Source organism: Candida orthopsilosis (assembly GCF_000315875.1).
Source record: "Candida orthopsilosis Co 90-125, chromosome 2 draft sequence".
NCBI classification, from domain to species: Eukaryota; Fungi; Ascomycota; class Pichiomycetes; order Serinales; family Debaryomycetaceae; genus Lodderomyces; species Lodderomyces orthopsilosis.
This window is the reverse complement of record NC_018295.1, coordinates 1470925-1497814: the sequence shown is the minus strand read 5'-3', so window position 1 is coordinate 1497814 and position 26890 is coordinate 1470925. Positions and strand designations below refer to the sequence as shown.

At 34.9% G+C, this 26890-nt stretch overlaps 14 protein-coding genes and 1 non-coding gene across 15 annotated transcripts in view; 5 read left to right on the top strand and 10 right to left on the bottom strand. All coding sequences in view use genetic code 12, as the record gives it.

Moving 5' to 3' along the window:
* Positions 1-9: 9 nt before the first annotated feature.
* CORT_0B07070 (Ric1 protein) lies at positions 10-3024 on the bottom strand (the record flags this gene model as incomplete). Its single annotated transcript, XM_003867803.1, has 1 exon — positions 10-3024. The coding sequence occupies one exon, from the start codon at positions 3022-3024 to the stop codon at positions 10-12; it is 3015 nt and encodes a 1004-aa protein (XP_003867851.1).
* Positions 3025-3698: 674 nt separating this feature from the next.
* CORT_0_Pro(TGG)_28 lies at positions 3699-3792 on the top strand. Its single transcript has one exon. It is a non-coding gene (tRNA).
* A 484-nt stretch (positions 3793-4276) lies between these two features.
* On the top strand, positions 4277-5710 carry CORT_0B07060 (Atg18 protein; the record flags this gene model as incomplete). The annotated part of the gene is made up of 1 exon (XM_003867802.1): positions 4277-5710. One exon carries the CDS (start codon positions 4277-4279, stop codon positions 5708-5710), a length of 1434 nt encoding a protein of 477 aa, XP_003867850.1.
* A 170-nt stretch (positions 5711-5880) lies between these two features.
* CORT_0B07050 (Ubp6 ubiquitin-specific protease of the 26S proteasome) lies at positions 5881-7333 on the top strand (the record flags this gene model as incomplete). The annotated part of the gene is made up of 2 exons (XM_003867801.1): positions 5881-5893; positions 5952-7333. 2 exons carry the CDS (start codon positions 5881-5883, stop codon positions 7331-7333), a joined length of 1395 nt encoding a protein of 464 aa, XP_003867849.1.
* A 74-nt stretch (positions 7334-7407) lies between these two features.
* CORT_0B07040 (Aim13 protein) lies at positions 7408-7963 on the bottom strand (the record flags this gene model as incomplete). Its single annotated transcript, XM_003867800.1, has 2 exons — positions 7408-7761; positions 7862-7963. The coding sequence occupies 2 exons, from the start codon at positions 7961-7963 to the stop codon at positions 7408-7410; spliced, it is 456 nt and encodes a 151-aa protein (XP_003867848.1).
* A 297-nt stretch (positions 7964-8260) lies between these two features.
* CORT_0B07030 (membrane-localized protein) lies at positions 8261-8578 on the top strand (the record flags this gene model as incomplete). Its single annotated transcript, XM_003867799.1, has 1 exon — positions 8261-8578. The coding sequence occupies one exon, from the start codon at positions 8261-8263 to the stop codon at positions 8576-8578; it is 318 nt and encodes a 105-aa protein (XP_003867847.1).
* A 227-nt stretch (positions 8579-8805) lies between these two features.
* Positions 8806-10230, bottom strand: CORT_0B07020 (Fmp30 protein; the record flags this gene model as incomplete). The annotated part of the gene is made up of 1 exon (XM_003867798.1): positions 8806-10230. The coding sequence occupies one exon, from the start codon at positions 10228-10230 to the stop codon at positions 8806-8808; it is 1425 nt and encodes a 474-aa protein (XP_003867846.1).
* Positions 10231-10392: 162 nt separating this feature from the next.
* On the bottom strand, positions 10393-12648 carry CORT_0B07010 (Gcn20 protein; the record flags this gene model as incomplete). The annotated part of the gene is made up of 1 exon (XM_003867797.1): positions 10393-12648. The coding sequence occupies one exon, from the start codon at positions 12646-12648 to the stop codon at positions 10393-10395; it is 2256 nt and encodes a 751-aa protein (XP_003867845.1).
* Positions 12649-12821: 173 nt separating this feature from the next.
* On the bottom strand, positions 12822-13442 carry CORT_0B07000 (Ttr1 glutaredoxin; the record flags this gene model as incomplete). The annotated part of the gene is made up of 1 exon (XM_003867796.1): positions 12822-13442. The coding sequence occupies one exon, from the start codon at positions 13440-13442 to the stop codon at positions 12822-12824; it is 621 nt and encodes a 206-aa protein (XP_003867844.1).
* Positions 13443-13692: 250 nt separating this feature from the next.
* CORT_0B06990 (Glo1 monomeric glyoxalase I) lies at positions 13693-14859 on the bottom strand (the record flags this gene model as incomplete). The annotated part of the gene is made up of 1 exon (XM_003867795.1): positions 13693-14859. The coding sequence occupies one exon, from the start codon at positions 14857-14859 to the stop codon at positions 13693-13695; it is 1167 nt and encodes a 388-aa protein (XP_003867843.1).
* Positions 14860-15146: 287 nt separating this feature from the next.
* On the bottom strand, positions 15147-16100 carry CORT_0B06980 (Ecm31 protein; the record flags this gene model as incomplete). The annotated part of the gene is made up of 1 exon (XM_003867794.1): positions 15147-16100. The coding sequence occupies one exon, from the start codon at positions 16098-16100 to the stop codon at positions 15147-15149; it is 954 nt and encodes a 317-aa protein (XP_003867842.1).
* A 316-nt stretch (positions 16101-16416) lies between these two features.
* CORT_0B06970 (Ena2 sodium transporter) lies at positions 16417-19686 on the bottom strand (the record flags this gene model as incomplete). The annotated part of the gene is made up of 1 exon (XM_003867793.1): positions 16417-19686. The coding sequence occupies one exon, from the start codon at positions 19684-19686 to the stop codon at positions 16417-16419; it is 3270 nt and encodes a 1089-aa protein (XP_003867841.1).
* A 2995-nt stretch (positions 19687-22681) lies between these two features.
* CORT_0B06950 (Mdm20 protein) lies at positions 22682-25096 on the top strand (the record flags this gene model as incomplete). The annotated part of the gene is made up of 1 exon (XM_003867792.1): positions 22682-25096. The coding sequence occupies one exon, from the start codon at positions 22682-22684 to the stop codon at positions 25094-25096; it is 2415 nt and encodes an 804-aa protein (XP_003867840.1).
* Positions 25097-25189: 93 nt separating this feature from the next.
* CORT_0B06940 (hypothetical protein) lies at positions 25190-25564 on the bottom strand (the record flags this gene model as incomplete). The annotated part of the gene is made up of 1 exon (XM_003867791.1): positions 25190-25564. One exon carries the CDS (start codon positions 25562-25564, stop codon positions 25190-25192), a length of 375 nt encoding a protein of 124 aa, XP_003867839.1.
* A 190-nt stretch (positions 25565-25754) lies between these two features.
* Positions 25755-26890, bottom strand: part of CORT_0B06930 (Cdc13 protein) — a gene marked incomplete at both ends in the record, with an annotated part of 2133 nt that continues 997 nt past the window's right edge. The window contains one exon of the mRNA XM_003867790.1: positions 25755-26890. This exon is cut by the window's right edge and continues 997 nt beyond it. Within this exon, the coding sequence (XP_003867838.1) occupies positions 25755-26890 (1136 nt within the window).

The window sequence follows — 26890 nt, the reverse complement described above, 5'->3', positions numbered from 1 at the left end:
ACGCTCTATTCACCCAAAGTCAGCTTTAATTTCTTTCAAGAACAGACCAGATGGTTCCAAGATCTTGATAAATCTACATAGTTCAAAACACCAATCCCATTTCTCACTCTCAGCAAGCATTTTAATAATCTGAAGTATGATTTGTTTATCGTCATCGCTCAATTGATCGGAATTTCCATTTGTTTGCAATAACGTTTCAGGTTCATTCTCATTTTCACCTAATTCACCTTCTTTCTTGTAATTTAGATAAACAATGAGGTAGTGATAACATAATTCAACGTTATCCAATTTAATCAATCGATCCATAAATTTGACTGGTGTTGTGTTTAAAACATTGAAAAATTTACCCCAATATGCAACCTCAATCTTTCTTAAACAATTTATGTATATGGATTCAGGACTTTCTGTAAATTCAATCAATTGGAAAAGTCGTTTCAAAGTTAAAGTTGATTGATGTTCCTCTTCCACCAAGAGTTTAAACAACAATAACTCCAAACAAAATTGGAAATTCGCAAATGATTTATACTTGTTAAATGTGCTTTCTAAGTCGCCTCGATGAACCAAATCAAATTCGATAAAATTGTTCAAAATCAATTTATGAGCTAATTTATTCTTGATTATAAAATCACTTTGATGATAACTCAGAGTTAAATTTTCTAATCCAATTAAATTAATTGATTTATTATCAGTTTCGATTTCCAATGGTAAGATATCATCAGTATCAATTGCAATTGGCGCAAGTTCTGATTCATCTTCAGTTTCAAAAACATCTTCTTGATTGACATGTAATTTATTACATGCTTTTGCAACCATTTCATCAACGTCGTAGATTAAAATTTGATCTCCATTGAATAAGTAGACAAATTGTACTGGTAATTGGAAGGGGACAATGACAAATTTGAAAAATTCAATGCTTGAATTCAAATTGATCAAATCGTACATGTTACTAGGCTTGATAACATCTATTGGTGTCTTGCTAAATGACGATGATCGTGTAACATTTTTCAAAAGGAAAAGTTCACCTGACTGTAGCAAGAATAGGAAGTGACGTTTATCAATCATACTAATCTGTCTGGTTTCATGCAAGTTTAACTTATTTTTAAGCGATGATAAATGTACAGTCTTGTTTGTGGAAATGAATATACGATAGTGTTTTGTTTCTGAGTCCAAATTGACAGTTTTATCGGTGACTAAGTCAAGCACAACTAATCTATGATCAGTAGTCAAAATCACTATATGTGATACATCCTCATCATGAATTAGTTGAGTGGCAACAAAGGTGCACTTAAAGTCATATCTCCAAAGCAACGAATCACTGTTGAATACAATATTTTCTCCACTCATACCATACTTGGTTTGCGACGAGTCAAATACAATTACTTCATCAACAAATTGCTCTTTCTTGTCTTCACCGGCTTCAAAATCGTGCTGGATTCTTCTGTTTACTACAATGAGATAATCTTGAAACCAGAATTGATCAACAATGTTTAACGGGTCGGCAAAATGGTTCTTGCAATTGAACCAAAGTATATGATTAGTTAATCCCCCAGTAGTGATGGGAGTTGACACTGCAATGTTGTCACCATATGAAATTGACAACTGTCCAAGATAATTTTTCGATAGTATTAGTTTGCGTTGCGATGTTGCAATTTTACCGATGAAGTCAACATTATCATGGTGTAGCAATAATCGTCTGAATTTGGGTAGCATGGGGAACCGTACAAAATTTCGGTGATTCTCAATTATAGTTATGTAGTTTTTATCGTAAACGATATCGTTAACAATGTTATAAAGTGGAATGTAATAAAGTTTGTTGGAATCTTGAGATATAACATACAATGTATTTGAATTTTCACCAATCAAAACGATCTTTGCATTCAAGAATCCACCTGTATGATCATGCTTCCCATTTAATTCATTTATTTTCTGATGAGTATCAAATAATACCTTGCCGAATCGAGATAAAATTTTCCAATTTCCTGAATCTTCAATTAGGGTGAAGAAATCACCACAACTTGACCAGTCAACTTTTCCCTGTGGAATATCTAATGTTTTCAACTTCTCCAATAAACTATCCTTGAGGTTAAATAGCTTCCAAGTTTCACCTTCCTCGCCAATTAACAAATTAGAAGTTGGACTAAAACTGACATTGTTCAAATCCCCCAGTCCAACAGTAAATGAGTGGGGGTCATCATTATCAAACTTGATATGCAATATCTCGTCCGCCTCAGTAATCAATAAGAAATAATCATCATACTGATTATAGAATATCCTCTTTGCTGGACTTTTGAACCATGCATATGTAGATAAATCAATGAGCCTAGTTTCAAAATTGGATAAATCAACAACTTGAAAAGAATCTGTTTTGACTTCTTCATTTGACTCATTGGCAAAATTGAAGATAAACAAATCATGTGAATTCAGTTGTAACCAAAACTCTTGTTCACCAACACCCAGCCCCATTTGTAAAACTTTATAAACAGATAACTTTACAGGTTCAATATCATATCCACCCAATTCATCATCAATGGAATTATTATTTATACTTTCAACATTTTCTAATTTAGGTGATACATCTTCATCATTTCCTTGCATAAATGATTTTGTTGCTGATTGTAAAAATTTAGTAAATGAAAAATTACCCAGTGAATAGTTCATCGGTATTGCCGCTTGTATTAATTCATGATTACTATTGTGTACTTCATAAATTGAATGCGAATAATCAATACTAATTTGATAAGTCACAAGAAAATTGGAGTCTGTCTGGATAAACAAGTTAAGTTTTGATTGTCTACCATTATGTGGATTGTGTATTAGTTTCTTCTTAGTCTTTGTGTTAACACCATTGGTTTCTATCGAATTAGAAGATCTCGTATGACTGGCCAAAGGTAATAAAGTGTACAGGTGGTAAATGTAAACTGATGTTTTGGTGACAAGTGCCAACATTTGGTGGAGTTGAATAATGTCTATAATCTCATCCTCAAAATTTAATTCAATTGCAAAATTGGGACACCCATCAATCATTATCGAAGTGGATTCTGTGTTTGATTTGGTGGTGTCGAATGTTTTTGTTGGCCGGTGGTTGGTTTGAGTTTTCGCGTGTACCTGAAAATAGCGAATTTTGGTAGCGTTATGGAGACTAATTATATGGCCAGGGACTACTGACCACTTGCGTCATTTGAGTAGGTGAACAGGGGCTAGCTAGACTCCGTGTCTTTCCTGAATCTTCCTGAGTATTTACGAGTTATGTCAGTATTCTGAATCACTGAGAAGTATTTACTGATTTCGAGAAAACAAGGCTTAGATATAAAGAGACTTCGTAATATAGGTGAAGCGTTACCACCCGTCACGCTGGAGCTAGTCCATTACAACTACATTTGAGTTAATTGAACAATGATAATAGGATATATAATATATAATGAAAAGCAATGCACAAGCAGTCGGTATATTCTAATATTTTGCAACAATATTATGATAAACAATGTCATAATCGTGAGACATGTCAATTAATCACTTGGTTTGTAAACTTTTTTGATATTAAAGTGACCTAAGACAGTACCAGAGTCATTTTTAGATTGAGAGAACCTCAGCTTATAGAAAATAAAAATCCAGGATATAGAAAAAGTATGAGAAGAATTGCCGAACTCCTCAGAATTTTGCTGACTGTAGAAAAGTCTGAGGATTTTTTTTTGTAAATTGGGCGAATGGTCTAGTGGTATGATTCTTCGTTTGGGCTTAACTACCTGAGCATAAATTTCGAAGAGGCCCTGGGTTCGATTCCCAGTTCGCCCCTTTTTTTGCAGAAGTTTTTGCCATTTCTTCATGCTATATAATAATGCCGTCACACAAATTACTCGAGTGGCTAGTATCAGTAAAGGGCGATGATTTCATGCTTCTCTCCCTCTGCCGCTTGGTTTCAAGAGTTTACATGTTTGTTCTTTTTCTGCGGTTGCAAAAGCCCAACTTATCCCTACTCTAAGCCGTAGACCAGTTTGTGGGTGCTAACGTTGTTAGCAATATGCTTAAGAAGTCATTTGCTAGGGGTCATACTCATGTACAGTAGTTTTTGTACCTCTATGGAGCTTGTCTTGCTACTGGTTGTGTTTAATATGATTTTGTAAAGGGTAATTGAATGGGTGAATGATTTTCTTCACTAGCGCGCACAACAAAAAGTAGAGAGCCATTTTACTAAAATAGAAACATTTGATAATCATCGATTTGTTTGAGTGTTGAGACATTAGTCAACCATAAATTCCCATACCTTCACTTTGGCATCATGAATGACTTTCCAGTTACTTATCTCAACTTTAATCAGGATTTGACATGCGTTGCACTTGGTTTAAAAACGGGTTACAAGATTGTCAATGTGGAGCAGAAATTTGGTCGATGTTGTTCTTACAAAGATGATTGTGTCAATATAATAGAAATGCTCTATACCACTTCACTAATAGCGATTACTCCATTAGGCAATGAAATAGGGTCATCACCTAGAGAATTGAAGATTAAAAATACAAAGACAAATAGTACGATATGTTCATTGTTTTTCCCAACATCAATATTGAATATTAAATTGACTAATGATTATCTTGTTGTGGTTTTGGAATCGCAACTATATATATATGAAATCAAAACGATGAAATTACTTCAAACGGTAAAGACCAATTCCAATCCACTAGGATTGTGTACAGTGTCATATGATGCAAACAATTGTTTATTAGCATATCCTTCTCCACCTAGTGCTACAGAAACCCTTTCGAATCTTCACAATAGTCATCAAAACAAGTCTAATGCAAACAAATCAGCAGGTAATGCTACATCCAACAAGGGAGATTTGATAGTTTTCAATATAAACAAGTTTCTTCCAATTATGGCGATAAGTGCTCATAAAAATGATATTGCTGCCATGAGTTTCTCAAGTGATGGATCGCTCATTGCTACTGCATCTGATAAAGGTACGATTGTTCGAGTATTTGATACAAATACAGGAGTTAAATTGTTTCAATTTCGAAGAGGATCCTACCCCACAAAAATATACTCTTTGCAGTTTAGCAATGATAACAAGTATGTCCTAGCTACAAGTTCAAGTCTAACGGTGCATGTTTTCAGATTGGGTGAAGAAGAAGCATTGGAGAATAAACAGAAAAAGAAAATCAAAACAATTGAAGAAGAACCAGAGAATGCACGAGAGGGGGATGAAGATGACTCGGATGATATGGAAGATAATATGGACGTTGATGATGAGGATGACGAGGCAGAGATACCCACGAAACAGAGGAAACTTTCTCAAGGCTCATCCAACTCGTTTAACAGTGTTAACTCTGAAGATATCAATGCGCCAGTCGTTGATCAAAATAGGCTTTCCGTTGCTAGATTAATTAGACGATCGTCACAAACATTGGGTCGAAAAGCAGCACAAAAAATGGGTGATTATTTGCCATCTAGATTTTCTTCGATTTTGGAACCCACGAGGCATTTTGCTTCAATCAAGATTGATGCAAAAAATAAAGACCTCAAATCGATTGCAATGATAAACAACGTGAGCAGTGGACAAGAATCACTTTCGCTAAATCAAGTGGATAGTAGAGACCTGGATCATCTTTTACATGTAAATGTTGTCACTTCAGAGGGGATTTTGTACATATATGGATTAGACCAAGAGCGTGGAGGTGATTGTATATTGTTAAACCAATACAGTTTGATAGAGGAGTAGATAATATATACATACCAACCGTACCTGAAAGTAAAGCTGAGAATCTCTGTTAGATACGTTCATTGTTTTATAGATGCAAAAAACAATATTAATTCATATTAATAAGAGTGAGCGAAAAAGTTAAACATTTGACACAACTGTATTACTTTAGGATTTTGCCACTAGGAAATATGAGTACAACAAGTATGTATAAGAGTTCACGCCCGGTATATTTATAGAGTTAGTACTAACAATTAACAAGTCACCATAAAGAATGCAGGAAAGACCTACACTTTTGAAGTTGGTGGAAGTGACACTGGAATCGATTTGAAAAAGAAGATTCAAGAACAAACATTGATTCCACCAGAAAGACAAAAGATCTTAGTCAAAGGAGGTAAATTAAACGATGATACTCCATTATCGTCTTTGGATTTTAGCAAACCAGTTATGGTTTTGGGAACTCCCGACAAATTGACGGCACCTATTGAAAAACCTAAATTTATTGAAGATATGGGAGATGTTACCAAAGTCGACAATAACCCTGTTGGTATTCCCAACTATGGTAATACATGTTACCTTAATTCGAGTTTACAAATTCTTTATCAAATTGATGATGTGAGGAATAATATTCTGGAGTACAAGGGAACAGATAATTTCACTATTGCCTTAAGAAACACGTTCCAACAAATGGAAAAGAAACAAGGAACGGTAAGCATTGCTTTATTTTTAACCGTGTTTAGAAATGTCTATCCTCAATTTGCTGAACAAAGAAATGGAATTTATGCTCAACAAGATGCTGAAGAAGCATTTTCACAAATTTTGACCACTTTGAAACTGAATTTGAAAATTGCTGATTTATTTAAAATTGAATTCAATGTAGCTACAAAGAGTTTATCAAATAGTGAAGAGGAAGTTTCATACAGCATCGAGGATGCGTTTAAATTGAATTGTCATATTGATATCAAAACGAATTTCTTGAGAGATGGTATTCTTGGTGGATTGACTGAAACCATCACCAAACACAATGATGCATTAAATGCTGATACCGAATATGAAGTTTCAAAAAAGGTTACCAGATTGCCCAAATTTTTGGTTGTTCATTTCATTAGATTTTTTTGGAGAAGAGATATTAATAAGAAATCCAAAATTCTAAGAAAAGTTCAATTCCCATTTGAATTGGACCTTTCAGAATTTTTAGACGATTCCATCAAGGAAGAAAAGAACAAGAATCGTGATATTATTAGAAAAGTTGAAAAGGACAATTTAGATTTAAAACGTGATTTTAAAAAGGCTAAAAAGGATATTATCAACAAGGAAGATGAAGAATTGAAAATTGCTTCAATTAAAAGTAAATTTCAAGATGATTTAACCACTGCTCTTCCTGGAGTTAATTTTGAAACTACCACTGAAAATCCATCGTCTGTTTATGAACTCAATGCAGTAATAACTCATATGGGAGCTAGTGCAGATGGTGGACATTATAAGGCATATGTTAAAGATCCTAATGATCTTGAAGGTGAAAATTGGTGGCTTTTCAATGATGATAAGGTGAGCTCTGTATCTAGGGAAAAGATTGCCATGTTGGCTGGCGGTGGTGAAAGTGATTCAGCGTTGTTGTTGATTTATAAAGGATTAGCGTTATAGATTACACAGAAAATACACACTCAAACAGAAACACATTTGGTATGGTAAAATATGATTACTCTTACTTTACTTGTCTATAAGTTTCTTACCAATGTTTTAAAAGTTTCAACTTCATCCCAACAATTGAGACTCTTACCTTGATTATCTTTCAAACATGCAATTACTTTGTCTCTTGAATCTTTCAATTCAGGAGTTATATTAACTTGTTCTAATTTGGCATTATCTTGCAATAATTTAGTTAGTTTAGCAATCTTGGCATTTGATTCAATTACTGAAAGTTTGGATTTACTACTATTACTGTCTTTGTTAATTGCATCATTGGTGGTTTGTTTAAACTGTTTGATGGTTTGCGTTTCCAATTTTTGTAATTCTTCAGCTACTCTATCTTGAATATACTTCTCAGTATATTGAGCTCGTGAATAATCTGACTATAAGAGAGGGAGTTAGTAATTGGTCCAATTGTAGATATTTCTTTTGATCAACAGCCAGAGTTGAGTGTTGAAGTAGAAGTTCTTTTTAAAAACGTACCTCTGGAGATTGTTCCAATTGTGACAAGAAAGTTGAACTGAAATCAACTGGTGTTGTTGGTGTAAAGACTTTGGTCTCTGGTTTTGAAGTGTTGGATCCCATGTTAGTCCCAATTAATAGTTGTTTCTTTAAGTCTCTTTGTTATAGTCTGTAAAAGGATAGGTTTGTAGGTCAATCTGGTTTTTCCACAACTGGTCAGTTGGTTTGGTTTGATTTGGTTTAGTTTATGAAAGTTGAACTTTCTTTCTGGTTTGGTCGGTCGGTCGTGTCTTAAAGAAAGTTTCCATTGGATGAATTGGAAAAAAAAGTTTTTAGTCTTTTTGAGAGTCACAACGGCTTTTGAGCAATAACAAGCAGACAAGTCAACTTACCACAGACAAGCTACATTCTCGATAGATCATGCCACCAGTTCAACAATACCAATACGTAGGTCATCAACCATCAAACTGGGACAAATTCAAAATGGGTGCGTTAATGGGCTCAACAGTTGGTGTATGTGTTGGGGTATTATTTGGTGGATTTTCCATCTTACAAAATGGTGCTGGCCCCAATGGAGTAATGAGAACTTTAGGACAATACATAATGGGGTCAGTAGGGACTTTTGGGTTGTTTATGTCTATCGGATCAGTAATTAGATCCGATGGCCAGTATTTGGAATTGCAAAGGAATATGATTGCTAATCAAAGAGCTAAATTGACTGCTATTTACAGAGATTAAAGAAGAAATATACGATTCACGAGAGAGGAGGCAGGTGGCACATGCCGGTGGAGGATGCCGAGGGAATCGATGTTTCTATGAAGGAGGGGGTTTACGACTAATGAACAATAAAAACAAAATTAAGTGTACACATGTAAATAGCAGAAAACAGAAGGGTAATAAGTCTTTTGATTGAGCTTACAATCAGCTTAATTTATGATATCTTCTTATCAAAATCTTTATAAACTCTATACATGTAAGTCTATTTCTTTATTATGTTCTAAATCCAATAAATAAGTTAATCCAAATTGAGGTACTTTATACTCATTAGCTTTCCCCATTGAAGTTGCTAACTTAGTTAATAAATTCTTTGGTTCTAAAATTGGTTCACCACTAAGTTTGAATGTTCCCCAATGTATTCCCTTCATGAAAGTAGCTGATATTTGTTGTGATACTCGCAATGCTTCTTCTGGAGAGATATGCCGTGGTTTTTGATGCCAACTAGGACAATATTGGCCAATTGGTAAAAGGGCCAATGTAACAGGTCCATTTTGGGAACCAATAATGTCGAATAACTCCTTCAGGTATCCTGTATCTCCAGCATGATACACTATTGATTGTCCATTACGTTTTACAATGTAGGAACACCATAATGATTTATTTGAGTCAACAACATATCTTCCTGACCAATGCATGGATGGAACACATTCAATTTCATATTTATCTGGGAAATTGGAGTTGTTGTCCTCATGCCGGGTGATATATTTTGTTATATCTAACGTATCCCACCAATCTAGTTCTATTACTTTATGTACCCCCCTTCGAGCTAATTTACTTTTCAACCCCAATGGTACAATCCAACAACTTTCATTTCGTATTTTATCAACAAGATCCATTTCTAAATGATCAGGATGATCATGTGACACCAATATGAAATCAAGATTATTATTAGTGGCATGTTTGATATCTTCAAAAGATAAGGGTGATTTTGTTAATCTTTTTGGTCCGAAGGAAGGTGTTATCAAATGATCACTTAGAATCGGATCAGTCAAGAAATTGATTCCTGATATTTGAAATAACGTACATGATTGACCTAGCCAAGTAAACAACAATTGTTGATTAATCGAGGGTAGACCAGATTTGAAAAACAACCCACTACTTTGCTTCTGATACAATTCTTTGAAGTCACTATTCTGGATACATTGTTGTAAAACCTGCGAATTGGCTTTATACCTCTCCAAATCAGGTTTAAACAACTTTAATTCATCTTCAACTTCAACTGCGCCATCATGAGGATGAGGCAATTTAGCATGTTTTTCAAATGTGTTTCCATACAACAGTTCAAATAATTCCATTATTCGTACAAGTATGAATTCAAATGCAGTTTGTGGTCTATATTCATCAAATGGGTTGATAAACATTCCTGCAACAGTTGCAGATTTGAATTTGGAATAGTCTAGATTAGCAAGTTGACCATGGGGGAGTTGTGACTGTTGTGACTGTTGTGACTGTGACTGTTGTTGTTGCTGTTTGAGCAATTTTTGATACTCATCCTTTCGAGATTTGATTACATATTTGGTCCGTATAAACAAGTATGCTTCTAATGAGGCATATATGGAAACGATTCCTATACCTAACTTGAATTTAAGTCCTATAGAACCTAGTAGAACCATTCTGTTGGAATATTTTTGATAAGCAGATTTATTATATCTCTTAGTCAAAACGTTAAAAAAGAGATGTTTTTACAGTTTGATGTCGCACCGGAATTACATCATCCTCGGCAATAAAGAATAAACACAGTTATATATTGTATAATCTATACTACCTTCCCCCAATCAATGTCTCTTCACAACACCAGCAATGTTAGCCGATTCAAGAATATGTTTCTTATAATCATGAATATTACCAGGAAACTTCGAAATAGTATCATTTTCTGCCACCCAAATTTCATTACAAACTTTATCAATTATCGCAACATCATGAGAAACCATCAATATACCACCTTTGAAATTCCTCATTGCTTCGGCAAGCGCATCCAAACCTTGAGTATCAAGGTGATTTGAAGGTTCGTCTAGGATTAAAATATGTGGCTGATTTAAACATAATGCCGCAAATGCAACTCTTGATTTTTGACCACCAGACAACAATTGCATCTTTTGTAAACCCAAGGGACCAGTAATACCAAATGAACCTAAATGACGTCTATATTCTTCATCGGTTTTACCAGGGAATGTTTGACTCATCCAAGAAACTGCCGAAAGTGATAGGTCCATAGCATCAACATGATGTTGAGCAAAATATCCAATTCTCAAACGACCATTTTTATTAATATATCCTTCCAAAGGAGTAATTTGTTCCATAATAAGTTTTAAAAGTGTTGTTTTACCTGTACCATTACCACCACAAAATGCAATTCTTGAATCCATTTGAACATCCAAATTGACATTTTTGAAAAGTAATTTCGTTGGATCATAACCAAAACTAACATCTTGCATTTGTAAAATAGGTGGTGAAATACTATCAGGTTCAGCAAATTTAAAAGTGACAACTTTATCATCTTCAGGAGGTTCCAATACTGGTAATTTTTCCAACTTCTTGATACGTGATTGTGCTTCTTGCGATTTAGCGGCATTGTATCTAAACTTGTCAATAAATTCTTGTAAATGTTGTCTATAGGCCATTTGACTTTCGTATTCACGACGTTGATTCTTAATTCTTTCTTCTCTTGTGGCATAGAAGGAATCAAAGTTGGCACCTCTATAATAATCTAATCTTTCTGAATGTTGGTGAATGATATCGGTAGCCACTTCATTAAGAAATGCACGATCGTGTGAGACGACAAGTACTGTTGATTTATAAGTTTGTAAGTAATTAGCCAAGAAGGTAATGGATGGAACATCCAACATATTGGAAGGTTCATCCAATAACAATAAATCAGGTTGACAAAACAAAGCTCTTGCCAAGGATAATCTCATTCTCCAACCACCTGAAAATTGTTTTGTTGGAACATTTTGGGTTTCCTTAGTGAAACCCAATCCATAAAGAATACCAGCTGCTTTACTTTCAGCTTTATCGGATTCCATTTCATTCAATTTTTCACTAATTTCTTGTAAGTGGTTTTCCAAATCGTCACGCTCATTATCAAGCTTCTTCACTTCCAATGACTCCTCATCAAATTCTTTTCTCAAGTTCTCAATCTCATTGATTCTTTCATTAATCTTCAGTTCCTCTTGTAATAGACTCTTTCTCCAAACATCAGCATCCAAGACACTTTGCAAGGCAGGAGTATCATCACCCCTAATTTCTTGCTCAACATGTAAAATGGTAATGTGTTTAGGAACATTCAATTCTCTTCTCGACAAGGCTCTCAATAAAGTAGATTTACCAATACCATTTTGACCAACTAAACCATATCTTCTTCCATAAGCTAAAGTTAATGAAGCTTCACTCAAGATTCTTTGACCATCACCAACATATAAATCAATGTTGTCAATTTTGATATCTTTGGATTTACCAGCACTGGAACCAAAATCAAGTGGATTAATTTCAAGAAAAAATGAATCATAGTCTTGTTCTTGTTTTTCATTTAATAACTTCGATGCTTCATACTTGACAAATTTGTTATTACGTTTAGCCACTTTTTTAGCAATTTTCCTTTCTTGTTTCTCCAACTTCTTTTTATCAACTCTACTTTCCATTACTCTACCAGTGTGTTCAATATCATTACTTGCTGATAACAAAGCAAGTGATGTATTAATATCTCTTTTGGTGTTATTTTGCAACACATTAATATCAAGTAAACGCTTTGAAGTGTCACCAGTAATGGCCAATTTCTCCATATTCTTTTTCAATTTCTCACTCAACTGCTCTGTAATGGAATCAGTTAACGTTTTGACTTTGTCAGATGGACCACCAGCTGAAATCAATAAGCTATTTAAAAAAGCCATTTCATCGGAGATATTGATTCTTTGAGCACGAACACTATCTTCGGTAGCATCCGATACATGCTGAATGTACCCAACAGCATAATCAGCCACTACCGAATCAATAGCAGGAACAGCTTGTCTAATCTGTAAACTAACGTTTGACATTGATAGATTGAATCAAATTGGTTGGAGATTCACTCTGACGAAGAGATTCGAAAAAAAAAAATAAAAAAACTGTTCTCTCTAATGTCGCGAATTCATCTTACAATGCTGCAGGACTCATAAAATACATATAGATATCAATCGATCAAGCTCACACTATACATCTCTATATCTCTTTACAAAGCAGCTTTGATCTTTGGCTCCAATTGATCAGCAGATTTCAATTGTTGAACATCTGAGTTACCACCAATATGTTGACCACCAATGAAAACATTTGGTACAGTCTTTTGACCAGTCAATTCAGCCAAAGCCTCTTGAATTTCACCACCATCAGCTTCTTCATCTAATTCAATAATATAAGCATCTTTGGTCAAAGCTTCAATCGTCTTTTTAGTTTGAGCACAGTATGGACAATAAGATTTAGAAGCAATGAAAATTGGTTTTTCTTTGATCAATTGTTCAACTTTTTGTTTAGTTTGAGCAGAAACCATATTTGAAATTGAAGAATATCTTTTATTGACTAAGGGTGTGAATGTATAAGATTTGGGTATAAAACTCCTAATCATAAATGAATTGTAAAGATATAATCGAATGGCGAGAATTGTCGATTGATATTTATATAGACATCTTGAGGAGAGAGACAAAGAGATTGATGTTTGCTTTGTAATGAGAGTTTTGTGTTCTGTCATTTCTTTCCCACAAATACACGACCAACTTTTAATTATATATCTAAGCTTAGTAATTGATAACAAGGGAGATATACGGAAACAGATAAAGCCCGATCTTCTCACTTTCATCAACAGAATTAAACATTTATTCAATATTACCTGCTTAATTTCTATTTCATAACTACTTGATAAAACTAAGCCAGAATGATATAGTGAATGCTCCAATGTTGCTTACTAATGGTAGCGCAGATTTTGCAATTGAAAAAGGTCTAGTCCTTCCTCTTCCACTCCTACCTATCACATTACTCACAGTATTTTAATTTCATAAATATGTATATATATATACTATAGACTTCTTACTATTTACCCATAACTCGATTTAAAGCTTTCCCATTCTCTCCTCAAAAAGATTATGAGATAAAATCTCAATTGAATACGTATCAGGATCTCTAATAAACGCAATTCCTTTGACTGCTTTACCTTGATTAAACTTCACTGACCAATCCAACTTATCTCCATAAGCTTGTTCCAATTCTTTGCAGAAAGTAGCTGGATCATCACATGAAATACAGATGTGACCATATCCTTGTACTTCACCATTTTCAGTACTGTTACCATTATGATATCCTTTGAAATCAGAATCGGTTTCAGTTCCCCAATTGTGAGTCAATTCTAAAATAGATTCTCTTTTCAGTTGTTCTTCCCATGGCATAGTACCTTCTTTAAAATTTGAGTCATGATTATAACCAAGGAAGTATAAACTGAATTTAGCTTCAGGAAAATCCTTTTTGGAAAACAATTTGAACCCTAATGAACGGTAGAATTTTAATGAAACTTCCGGATCTTTAACTCTGACCATAGTGTGGTTGAGTCTATATGAGGCAATATCAGTCTTACCTTCCTTCTTATCGATTCCATTTTCAATAACTTCAACCCAATAATCTTCAGGATCCGATAAAAGAAACGCAATGTTATGTTGACGCCCATCTGACAATTTCTTTTTAAATCTAATGCCATTTGCCAAAAATTGTTCTTGAGCAGCTTCAATATTATCAACTGAAATACAAACATGCCCAAAACCTTTATCTTTGTCACCATTACCATTGTTGATTTCAGCAGTGCCGCCATGATTATAGCATAACTCCAAAACACCTTCACGAGCAGCCCAATTCAAATGTTTATTCTTTTCAGTTTCATAATTTAACATGTATAGTGTAAAAGTATCAAATGGAATTGTAGCAATTAACTTCATACCCAATTTTTCTTGCCACCAATCAACGGATTTGGGATCCTTGATTCTTAGACAAGTGTGGTTCATAAGAAAACTATTATTGATGCTAGCCATTTTGTTGATTACAATTGACGTTGAGGAGGAGTAGTAGTTTGCAATTGATATTTGTAATGATGACGAAGAAGAAGAAGAAATTTTGCAAATCTTGCTTTGGCGTATGAAAGTATGTATGAAAGTATTATTTATGTAGCGCGCACTACTCCCCTTTATGGGATACCCGGAACATTTCCACCCTTGGCGTATTGTCAGTAGCATATCCAAATGATGGTCTGCTTGTCTCTATAGTGAAATACTTGGGTTGCTCACACTCAGAGAAGATGATTGTATTAGGGCTCTTTTCGGCCATCCAGTAGAACATTGATTGAATAAAGTTGCTTCGCGGGGATTCTCCGTTCTGCGCGCGCAATGAGCTGGCGTAGTGAGATCTTCAGCGGTCGCGGCTTGGTCTAACATACACAATTACCCCATAGTGTACTACAATTGCACTCTAAAAGCGTCAATTCCACCTTTATTGTCCTATTTACAATAACTATACTCCACCACTAGTCCCTTTCAAGATTTTGTGCTTCTTGTTTGAATTGCTCGAAAACATCCTTTTTAACCTTGTACCCATGTTCGTCAGCTAAAGGAAACTGTTTAGTTTCTACTTCCACTTTATATTGTTTCATAGCGTCAACTCCCAATTGATAAAATTGTGCATAAGGTTTCACAAATTTGGCAATATGACTTTCTTCAGGATTCTTTAACTCCAACATATCTGAAATGACAAGTACTTGTCCTGAACAATAGGGACCAGCACCAATTCCAATTGTAGGTATTGACAAGTTTTCTGTTATGTATTGAGCTATTTTATTGGGGATACATTCCAATACTATTGCAAAGACACCAGCTTTTTGTAAATTCAAACATTCTTGATAAATATCCAACGCTCCTTTGGCATCTTTACCTTGTAATTTGAATCCACCTATGGCATTATGTTTCTGAGGAGTTAATCCAACATGTCCCATCACTGGTATCCCTACTGAAATTAATTTTTCAATAGTGGGGATATTTTCTTGATTACCACCTTCTAGCTTGACTCCTTGAACTTTACCTTGTTGCACTAACCTTATAGCTGATTTGGTTGCATGTTCCACTGATGCCTCAAATGATCCGAATGGTAAATCAGCAATAATCAATGATTTGTCATTACCTCTCAGAACCGATTTGACATGATACATCATTTCATCCAAGGTCAATTCATTAGTATCTTGGTATCCCAAAGTAGTATTCGCTAGTGAGTCACCAACTAAACAAATATCTATCTCACCAGCATCCACAAGTTTTGCAGTTATAAAATCATGGGCCGTTACTACCGAAATGGGCTTTTGTGAGTGGTAAAATTGATGGATGTCAGAAACGGTTTTTCTAGTGATTTGGTTATATGATGATCTGAATGGTGAAGAATGAGAGAACAAACGTATAGTTTGCCTATGAATTGAATTGCGGAATATCATCAGGTGGTGAGCCTTCTAGACTTAAGCAAAGTTGGAAAATTGCAAAAAAACTTTTGAAGGGTTCATTTTTTTTTTCAATTCCTCGGATGACAGAGAAATCGTGGGGCATTTAAATAAACGCTTCAAATCTATACGATCAAACATAGATGTAAACGACGCATCGTTCATGAGCACAATTCTGCACTCAAACTACACAAACAGCATCAACCAATTAAACGTATATGTAATGTTATATTATAAATAAAAAATGCAACGATGTTATATATAAAAATCTATGACTTCAAATAATGTACAATGAAAACTTTCACTATGAAGGTTAAACCAAGAATTTTTGGTTATCCATAGTACCTGATCTTGAGAAGGATGCATATCTTTGGAACGGATCATTTCTTTCCAATTCATATTCAGGATTGTTCGCCTTTTTGTTGGTCAATCTTCTAAAGAACACACGTTTGCCCCATTTCCAAGCTTCAGCACCAAGGAGGAACAATACCGAACATGCAATCGCAACTCCCCATTCCCATCCAATAGCCTTATGAAGAAATACTTTAGTGTTGATAACTGGGATGTAAACGACTGGGAACACGGTAACAAATCCACCAATAACTGACCAGAATAAGAATTGATTATCCCACAAATCAATAGCAGTTTGTTTCCACCATGGATTATCAGTATCTTGTCTCATGTAAAATAAGGAATTGGTTGGGTGAATACATTCCCAAGCAAGAATTAAAGCACACCAAGTCATGTTTGCAAATGAAGCTGATCTTCCCCTGAAAACTAATCCACATACATCGACATCAGCATCCATTGAATTACAATCAACTCCTAAATCTCCATTTCCATTACCAAAGACGATAACAACAAAACAAAGCAAACATGAACATGCCATCCAGAACCCGTATCCCAACATATCAATAATCACTTCCCATGTGAAAATGGTATTGTTTGGCGGTTTTTCCAAAATATCATCACTAGCCTTCTCTTGACCTAATCCCATGGCAGGGAAACACGAAGTAATAACTAAAATCCACAACACTTCAACTGGAGATAATGGGAAAACTGAAAATCCCGATTCGTCAATAAAAGCTAAACCAATCATCAAGTATAATGCTTGAGCAACATTTTCTGCCAATAATTGCAAAACAAATTTTTGAATATTAGCTGACATTCTTCTACCTTCTTCAATAGCATTCAAAATGGATGCGAAATTATCATCCGTTAAAACAATATCAGAAGCGTCCTTTGCAACATCAGATCCGTTAAGACCCATAGCAATACCAACATCAGCCTTTTTCAACGATGGTGAATCATTAACACCATCACCAGTCATGGCAGCAAATTTTTCACGACGATGTAAAGCGTCAATCATACGGACTTTAGTTTGTGGGGCACAACGAGCAATAACTAATGGTAACACGGGTAATTTATCAATCTCATCATCGGATAAAGCATCAAATTCATTGGCAGTCATAACCATCACTTTAACAACCTCTTCTGAGTAGTGGTACAAGTTGTGAGGCAAGATACCAACTTCTTGTGCAATAGCTTTGGCAGTACCCGGGTGATCACCAGTAAGCATATGAACATTAATACCCGCTTTATGACACAATTTAACTGAACCGGCAGTTTCTTCTCTTGGTGGATCATAAATACCAATAAGACCTTGGAAAGTTAAGTTGGTTTCAACCTTTTCACGATCATCAAAATCACCATCAATTGTTCTGGTAACAAAAGCCAACACTCTTAAACCTTGAGATGATAATGCCGTCATGTTTTCCTCAATCAAATGTTTATCAGAATCGGTTAATTCTTTCAATTCTTGTGAATCATCAGTACCTTCACCATACCAAGTGGTACACAACTGAACAACTCTTTCAACAGCACCTTTAGTGTACACTCTAGTTTCACCAGTTTTTTTGTCCTTATAAATGGCAGACATTCTTTTGATTGACGAGTCAAAGGGAAACTCAGCAATGTGCTCAAATCCGTCAACAAGAGATTCTCTAGCATAATCTAATCTGGTGGTGAATACTTGAATGGCAATTTCAGTAGCGTCTCCATGGGCTTTCCATACTAACTCTCCCAGTTCTTCGTCTTTACTTTGATTAACTGTGGCAATATTGGCTAAAGTAGCAGTCATCAACCAATTGTGCATACTTTGTGGCATTGGATCAGGATATGGTTTATTAAAATCAATTTCTTCATCGGTTTCTTTAATGAAAAATGGTGAACATGGTGCATATCTAACATCACCAACTGTTGGATTATAAGGTTCATTTGAATTCTGTACTTCTAAAGTACCAACATTTGGTAACCAAACTTTTTTGGCAATCATTTTACCTTGAGTTAAAGTACCAGTCTTGTCGGAACAAATATCATTAATACCACCGAGTGCTTCTAATGAGTCCAATTTACGAACAATGACATTTTTTGAAACCATAACTTGAGCACCAACAGCCATAGTGATGGTCAAGACAACAATCAATGCCGATGGAATCATTGATAATGCCACACAAATGGCATAAATGGCAACCTCACGATTAACAATCATCTTTTGTGAACCCAAGACAACAATAGCAAAAACAACAGCCACCCAGAATAAGAAAATGGCCAACCATGAAAGTTTTCTTTGTAATGGAGTACCAACAGTTATACCAAGGATATTTCCAATAATGTCATAAATAGTTCCAGCACAAGCACGACCATATTCCCTCTTTTTAGGTTTACCATTGGACTTGTCAACTTTACGAATCAAACCAGAGTTGCCTCTCAATGACTGAGCAATTTGTCCAATTTCAGTGCTCAACCCAGTTCCATAAGCAATACCTGAACCTCTACCTTTGGAAACAATTGATGAAGAATACACCAAGTTTAATCTATCACCGACTGGGATAGGTACGGAATAATCACCATAAACAAGTGTATGATCTTTTTGAACTGGTAATGATTCACCGGTCAACAATGCTTCATCAGTTTCCAAATTCATTGAATCAAACAATCTTAAGTCAGCAGGTACGGTATCACCAACTTTAACATGAACAATATCACCAGGTACAACTTCTTCAGCAGGAACAGTTATGTCGTCTCCATTTCTAGTTACCCTTGCTGTTGGTGATGACAAGTTACGCAACGAACCCATGGTTTTTTCAGCTTTGACTTCTTGTACAAATCCAACTAGGATATTAATACCAACAACAAATCCAATAACACCACCGGAAATCCAATCTCTAATGGCAAGAGCAATAATCATACTGATGAACAATACCAAAATCATGGCATTGAAAACTTGATGGGCTAAGATTTTGGTGTAGGATATGGAATCCTCTTCTCCAAGATTATTTGGTCCATAGGTGGAAACTCTTGATTCTGCTTCTTTTGATGATAAACCATTTGATGTATCAGTATTGAATTCTTTGGCTACTTGGTCAATTGGTAGTCTATAGTATTCTTGTGATACTAAACCTTGATCAGCTTTAGTGTTGTTGGTTGTAGGTGTGTTTGTCATTGATTTTTCTGATAATGAAGAATCAGTGTTTCTTCGTTGCGAGTCGCTTATTGATGAATTCTCTTTTGGGTTTGACATTGCAACTTAGTAAGTAGGAAATATACTGTAGTAAATGTCTTATTTGTTGATCTTTTTGATGATCGTTTTTGCAACTGGATAAAAGATTGGGAAGTTTCTAAGTAACGATTCAATAGGGAGGGAGGATTTGAAAATCTCTTTATAGATCGAAACCGAGTATTGATTATTGGCTAATTTAATGCAGATTATTATTATAATTAGCTGAGGTGTATTATCAAAAAAGCGCCAAAAGATAATAAATATTATACTTTATGAAATTATAAAAAAGACTGCAAGTATATGTAGGAAGTGAAGTAAAAACGTTATTGATACTATGCTTAACTTCAGCTCTTTGTTGTCGATATGTTTTATTCTACAGAAAGAAGTATGAAATAGAAATTAATTTTTCAATCAAGAAAAGAGGGGGATATGTAACGGTATTTATATTCTCAACTGATCTTTGTCTTCCGGATGGATGATTAATGGAGTTAGATATATCTTTCTGGGGAGTTTATTTAAAGTTGCAGAACATTACACAAAGATGTGTATATACAGGATTAATTGTCTTATTTAGTTTTTGTCATACAATGTTATATACAAATGAATGTTGCAATTCTTCTTCTTTGATTCTTCTTTTTTTTTTCTTTTTTCTTATCTTTTTAATACAACAGTAGAGTAAATGGAACTTGGAATATATAGCAATCCCAGACCCATGTCGGTTCATGTTACATTGACAGGGCCAAGAGGCTCTCATAGATGACACATGCACGTGTAAGATGTGATTAGAGTATCTCTTGTCAAGGACTCTGTCCCCTTGTGTGTTAGATTTGCCAAAGGTCATGTATTTTGCATCATTGCTCTCATGGTTTTACCAGTCCATATACGTGCCGATTAAATGCCATGAAAAATTATATACAATAAAAGTCTTATTAAACGCCAAGATATAGAATGAATGCCTTTTTAATTTTCTTGTCGTGTGGTAGCGCTTGTAACTTTCTTGTCATTAAAGCTTTGATCAAAATGCATCCAAACACACATACAATTAGAATCATAAGAAAATATTTTTCCTTTTTCTTAGCAGCCAAGAAATCCAATTGTACAATAGTACACTACCACAGTCTTTTTTTACCCTCCTTCTTCAACCGAATTGTTCTTTTTGAGGGGAGAAGATTGTATTCAGCCGACATATCTCAATTTAATCCAAATCTATCCATAATTACGGGTTATCTGCGCCTCTCTCTTTCTATTTATCAGGGTCTTTCAACCGATCAAAAATTATTATAAGATTGTTCTAGAAGGATCTTTATAGTACCTTTTTTTGACTCCGATGGCAGCATAGTTTATCTAGATCCCGAGTTGTTTAATGTTCTCCACGTTTTTCAATTTACGAGCCTTCTCTAATTAATGGGGAGTAATAAGTCCCGCTATGTTTCGATTATCGTATGTTTCTATTTATAGCTACTTCAACTTACAGGGCCTTTTTGCGTTGAATATTTTGCCACAAAAACAGTATCTCTATTCGTAATTGTATTATCTTTAAAACACAACACGTGGGCCCCTTCTCTTCTCTAATTTAGTTTTATCTTTCACGTAAGGTTAAATTTTTTTGTAGTCCTAAGGCGTCAAAATTTCGCTTTTTCAAATTTTTTTTTGACGTATCTGCAACATGATAGGCGACACAAAGGCAGGGCTAGGTCACGCGCAAGCCTCAGACTTAAATTTACTTCAATTTTGTACCACTTGCCGTAATTTTTAGTTCGTTGCGCTTTTATTAGAGAAAATGCATTGCGGCTGCGGATAATTATCTTCCTAAGTTCCTTGACGTTTTGTGCTTTAAGTTATTCCGGAGTTATCTAAGATTTGTTTTAATGCCGACGAATGACAATTACAAGAAGATATAACATCAAAAAGAAAAAAAGATAAGAGGCTGAGTTATATGTCGCTTGGCTTCCTGATAAAACTCACAATTTGAGACTTTTCGATCCAGGGAAATATATGACAAATGCTTTCAGTTCAGTTGTGTGCATCCTTGCTCCAGACACCATAATCTCTTGTATGCGTGCTTTGGGCCGTGCCGAGCTCCAAAGTACACCTTATCAGGACCTTAACTAGCCAACGATGTGGTGGCTTATGTGTGGAAGTCTGATTAGTAGATTCATTCTCCTGTATATAACTTGCAATTTCTTGTCATAAATTGCAATTATTTATATGCAGTACACATACAGTTGCAAAAGTTGAAAGTTTTCTTGTCCAAGGACCCATCAGCAACGAAGATCTAGACTCATAGTACATTAGCCTATTTTCTTCTCAATTTGAATAATGTATATTGGTACCTTATTGGACCTTTAAATAGTAACGCCCCCACACTTTAATCCGTTCAGTGTTTGGAGTATATGTCGTGTGTCGCAAAAAGTTTTTCCGAAATTCACCAAACGTAAAGAAGCGTCTGTTAATATTCTGCCTTTAGGGGATTAGGATTTTTCCATTCAGGGAAGCCTCTTTCAGAAGAGTTGTAAACTCAATTTCAAACTCTCAAGTGATCAATACAACATCGTCTTCATGAATAGATGCTACTTTGTATGCGTGGGTGAGAGACAAAACTTTGTTATCATTTTGTTGCAAAATTTTGATTTACACAACTTAAGGCTGAGACAGAGTTTCAGGAACGTATCTCAACTGTACAGTTAAGGTATATAACGGGCCCTATGTATGAACCAACCACTAGATAAGTACCTTATAACTTCAGAGTGCTCATAGAGTGTCCCTGGTATGAAGAACTTTTGAGTTCAGGACCTTAGATAAGTAGAATATTAACAAAATTGGAAAGAACGCAATAAATATTTGAAACCTTTGATCAATAACTTACCCTTTGTGCAGGTTCCAATGTAGATTGCTTCCTTAATTGCAACTTTTTTACCATGATTGAATATCCAATTACCTCACTAACAATCACAAAAGATCATTGAAAAAAAAATCTTTTGGTTAGGTTCTATGACAACTAAATCAACGAACAACCATGTTCTCCCCATCGGACGAAAAGATCATAGAGTATATCGATGCAGGTCAATATGCCATTGCACAATCTTCATTACTTGATAAAATCAAGAAACATCCAAACAAAACAATATATCGAGCGTTATTAAACAAGGTATTATACAAAACAGGCTCCACGAGCAAAGCCATTGAAAACAATTTGGCATTATTGAAGAGTACTCCAAATGAAATCTCCACCGTTATCGAGTTGAATGAATTTTTCAAATCATCAGGCATGGAAAAAGAGGCAGATTTATGTTTTGAAAATCCAATTCAAAAGTATCCTTTATTATCACAAGAGTTGAGCTCTATTTGGTTTGAGAATACGATCCAAGATTTAAATGTGAAGCAATTTAACAAGATATTTTCGTTTTTAAACAAAAGCAAGAAAGATAGAAAGTATACTTTTTGGTATAGTTTTAGTTTTTACTTGTTGATCAATCAAGGTGAAGAAGAGAAATTTAAATTGAACTTGTACAAACAATTTGGTAAGAAATTGATCGAAGGATTGGTGGAAAAAGAACCCTTTGCCAATTGCCAGGAATTGTATGTGTACACCAGATTTTTGCTTTCGGAAGCGGACTACGACACGATTGAGTCGATATTGAGTGGCGTCAAGTTCCCATTAGATTTGGAAATGCAATTGCTTTATATGGAGGCCATGAAAAAATCTGGAAAATGGTCTCAACTACACAACCACGCAAGTAAGCTATTACTAGAGGACAAATTTGATGATTTCGATACCTGGAGGTTGTGGATTAAGTCCGGTTACGAAACCGGCGTTTCTTATCAAGATATTCAATCAAAGTTGGGCAACAGTAGAAACGAATTGTTGACTAGAATCGAGTTGGATTTGCTATATAAGACTGAACAAGATCAATTGCAAGAGGACATTGGAGTGTACTTTGCAAAATTTAAGAACAAAATGTGTTGTTTCAGTGACCTTTCAAAATATAAAGACGATTTGCCCTTGGAATTTTATAATAAAGTTAAAAGCTCAACGAACGAGATCTTGGTGCAGTCACCACAAGGTGACACAGACCTCATTACTCTTGTAAATAATCAGAAATTTGCACCCCAAATCAAGAATGGACAAATTTATCAATACTTCAGAGGAGACCAAAGCGTCGTCACCAACAGATCCGAGTTCGATAATGACCCATTAAACGATTTACTTTTGATTTCAATAATTGAAAAGTTGTCGGAAAATCCCCTGCCTACACAGATTATTCAAAGCATAGCAATAATAAAACAGTTATTAATGAAAGACAAGTACAATTACCGATTAAAAGTTTGGTTGATCAAACTTTACTCACAGTTAAACACCAACGATACGATATTGCCCATATACGAATCTTTGAAAATAAAGATGATTCAACATGAAACTTTGGGACATTATCTTACAAACATTGCTCCAGCAACAAAATCGAGTCTTGATGAATACATTGATATATTTCGATTCTACCTTACTGCGAAGCATGAGGTCAAAGATACAGTATTGGGTGGTTTTGAACTGCAAATTTATAGCAAATTGACGAGTTTCATTCAATTTGGTCAAAGATTACAAAACTCTGCTTCACTAAACACTATTTTACAGAAGATTATCCAAACTTCACTCATCACTTCAGACAAAGGTTACATGAATTATTTTGCCCACTATCTAAAAGAAAATGAGAAATCAATTTTGGAATCAGCTTGGAGAGATAATAGAGATTTTGAATCAGAATGGACTGGAATTGTTGTGAATGAAAAATTGGAAACTGCAAAATCTAACAAATTGTTATCAATACCAGTACATGACCAGTCCACCAGACTCAAGTTGATCGTCTATGCAATAGTATTGAATAGTTCTGATAATTCACCTGGCTTGTTGAAACAATTCAATAAAATTGTTAGTTCAACACCCAATGTTAGTCACAATCCATTCACAAATGTTATATTCAAAATGTACTATAATTTGTTAAAGATTCAAACCAATATCAAACTTGATGAATCTCAATCGTTATCCAATTTCATTTTAAAAAATTTGAAAATTGACAAACTCAAATCACAAATTGTCCCTACCAGCTCCATTTTATCATACCAATTTAATGAAAATTTGATCAATTTAGTTGAATTTATCAAGATAGTTTCATTTATATCTACACAATCAAGAGGCAAGACCAAAGATGCGATAAAGACTACTAAAATCATATTACACGCAACAACTAATTTAGTGCCAGATTTGAAGAAATTGGATTTCTTACAACAGCAATTCAAAGTAATTGATGAGCAAGTGTCTTTTGACTTGAATGATGAACTTGAAATGGGATTGGAGAAGACAGTTTTGGAAAATGCTGTCAATGAAGTCAAGGAGTCAATTGCTGCTTCAACGAAATCAATATTGAACAATATATAGACAATGTATATACACCATTAAGCTTTTGACTAAAAACTTATAAACAAATGTAACATCGCTCTTAATGAATAAAACTTGTCATTTCATTTATTTCTATAAATCCACCTTCAATCCCAAACTTGCACTCATTGAAGCAATTTGATTAACTCCCAAACTCAATAAATATTTGCGATGATTCAAATCACGCTCATTGGCATTAACTTTAAATTCATCACGAACAAATTTTACTAAATCATCACGTTCATGATGCTTGTAAATTTGTCGAAGTACTGCTCGATATACTTGTTTGACTCGTTGTTGGAATAAGAATTCTTCAAGTGATGGAATATTGCGGACGGTATTAGACCGCTGTTTTGACGGCGCTGCCGATGCAGCCGATGCTTGTGCTACAAAAGATGTAGCTAGAAATCTAGACAGTAGTGATGCTATTTGTGGTTTGAGAAGTTTGATTGATTGTAGACTAAACATGGTTGGTTGATCTTTGAATGAATTCGACGGGTATAGAATGCGCAATTTTTTGTTGATGTTTTCTTTTGCGCTCTGATTATGCACTACCACCGACCAGTAAAAACAATACACTTAAGATTCAAAAGTAAACTAAAAAACTAAGTATATAACCGAAATGAAGACGAATAGCATATGCGACCACCGAAGATTATTACTTCTTCAAGCATTTGATATTATTATCAGAATAGAAATTGATAAAACAATTGTTGTTATAACACTCGTTAGATAAGGTACCATTCACATTACATTTTGGTGTCAATGGACTCAATCTGTATTTAAGATCCATGAACTTCTGAGCAAATTCAATGTTGCTAGTATTCCATAACGGTTCGGCAACATATTTATGCCAAAAAGTACCATTCAATGGTGCATCCTCTGGCCAAGTATGATCTGGATCGTAATAATCTCTAGCACTGTACTCTACCTCCCATTCCGGCTCGTCACCTCCATTAGTGAAGGTCAAATTCAATTGAGTGTAGTAGTTGTACGCATTGATGATGTTGAAACTTTCATGTTCAACTTCATACCACTTCCATGAAGGGTTGTAGCTGGTAAATGGAGTAACTGATTGTGCGACCCAGGCCATATTAATGACATCCTCAGCAACAGCTTCAGCAGCAGTAACATTACTATTATACAAAATGGAGAACTCATCCACATGAGTGTGGCCGTAGAATAAACTAGCAATGGTGTAAGGTGAAAATCTCTCAACGATTTTACCAAAGATTCTTGATTGAAGTGGCAAAGCATCAGCACCGTTTGGCGGAACATGAGCAATTATCCAAACTCTTTGTCCCTTTTCTTCAGATTCAACTAATTCATCAACAAGGAACTTCCAATTTCCAAACAAGTCTGGATTAGTAGATTGATCAAGATAATTCCACAAATTGGATACATAGTAAGCATTAGAGTTTAATGCAATAACCTTCAAGCCTCTGTTTGTAACATATGAGAATCCCGTGTAGTGATGCTTCAAATCACTAGCGTCTTTCTCATCAAACCATTCATTATTGATCCACAACTTGATCATATCGTCAATATTGTATTCGTATGAGTTGTTTCTGTCGTATTGTAATGGAGCAACTTGTGCATATGGGAATGCGTCGTGGTTTCCCAAAGAAGGCAACACAGTAATATTGTTTAAGAAATGCTTCATAAAGTTGAAAGAAGTCACTTCTGATTCCTTTGTCACGTTGGGTGTAGCGTGAATAGTGTCATGATCAACTAAATCACCAGTAAAGATGAGGAACTCAAAGTTCTTTTCTTCATGCAACTTTGCCACTTCAA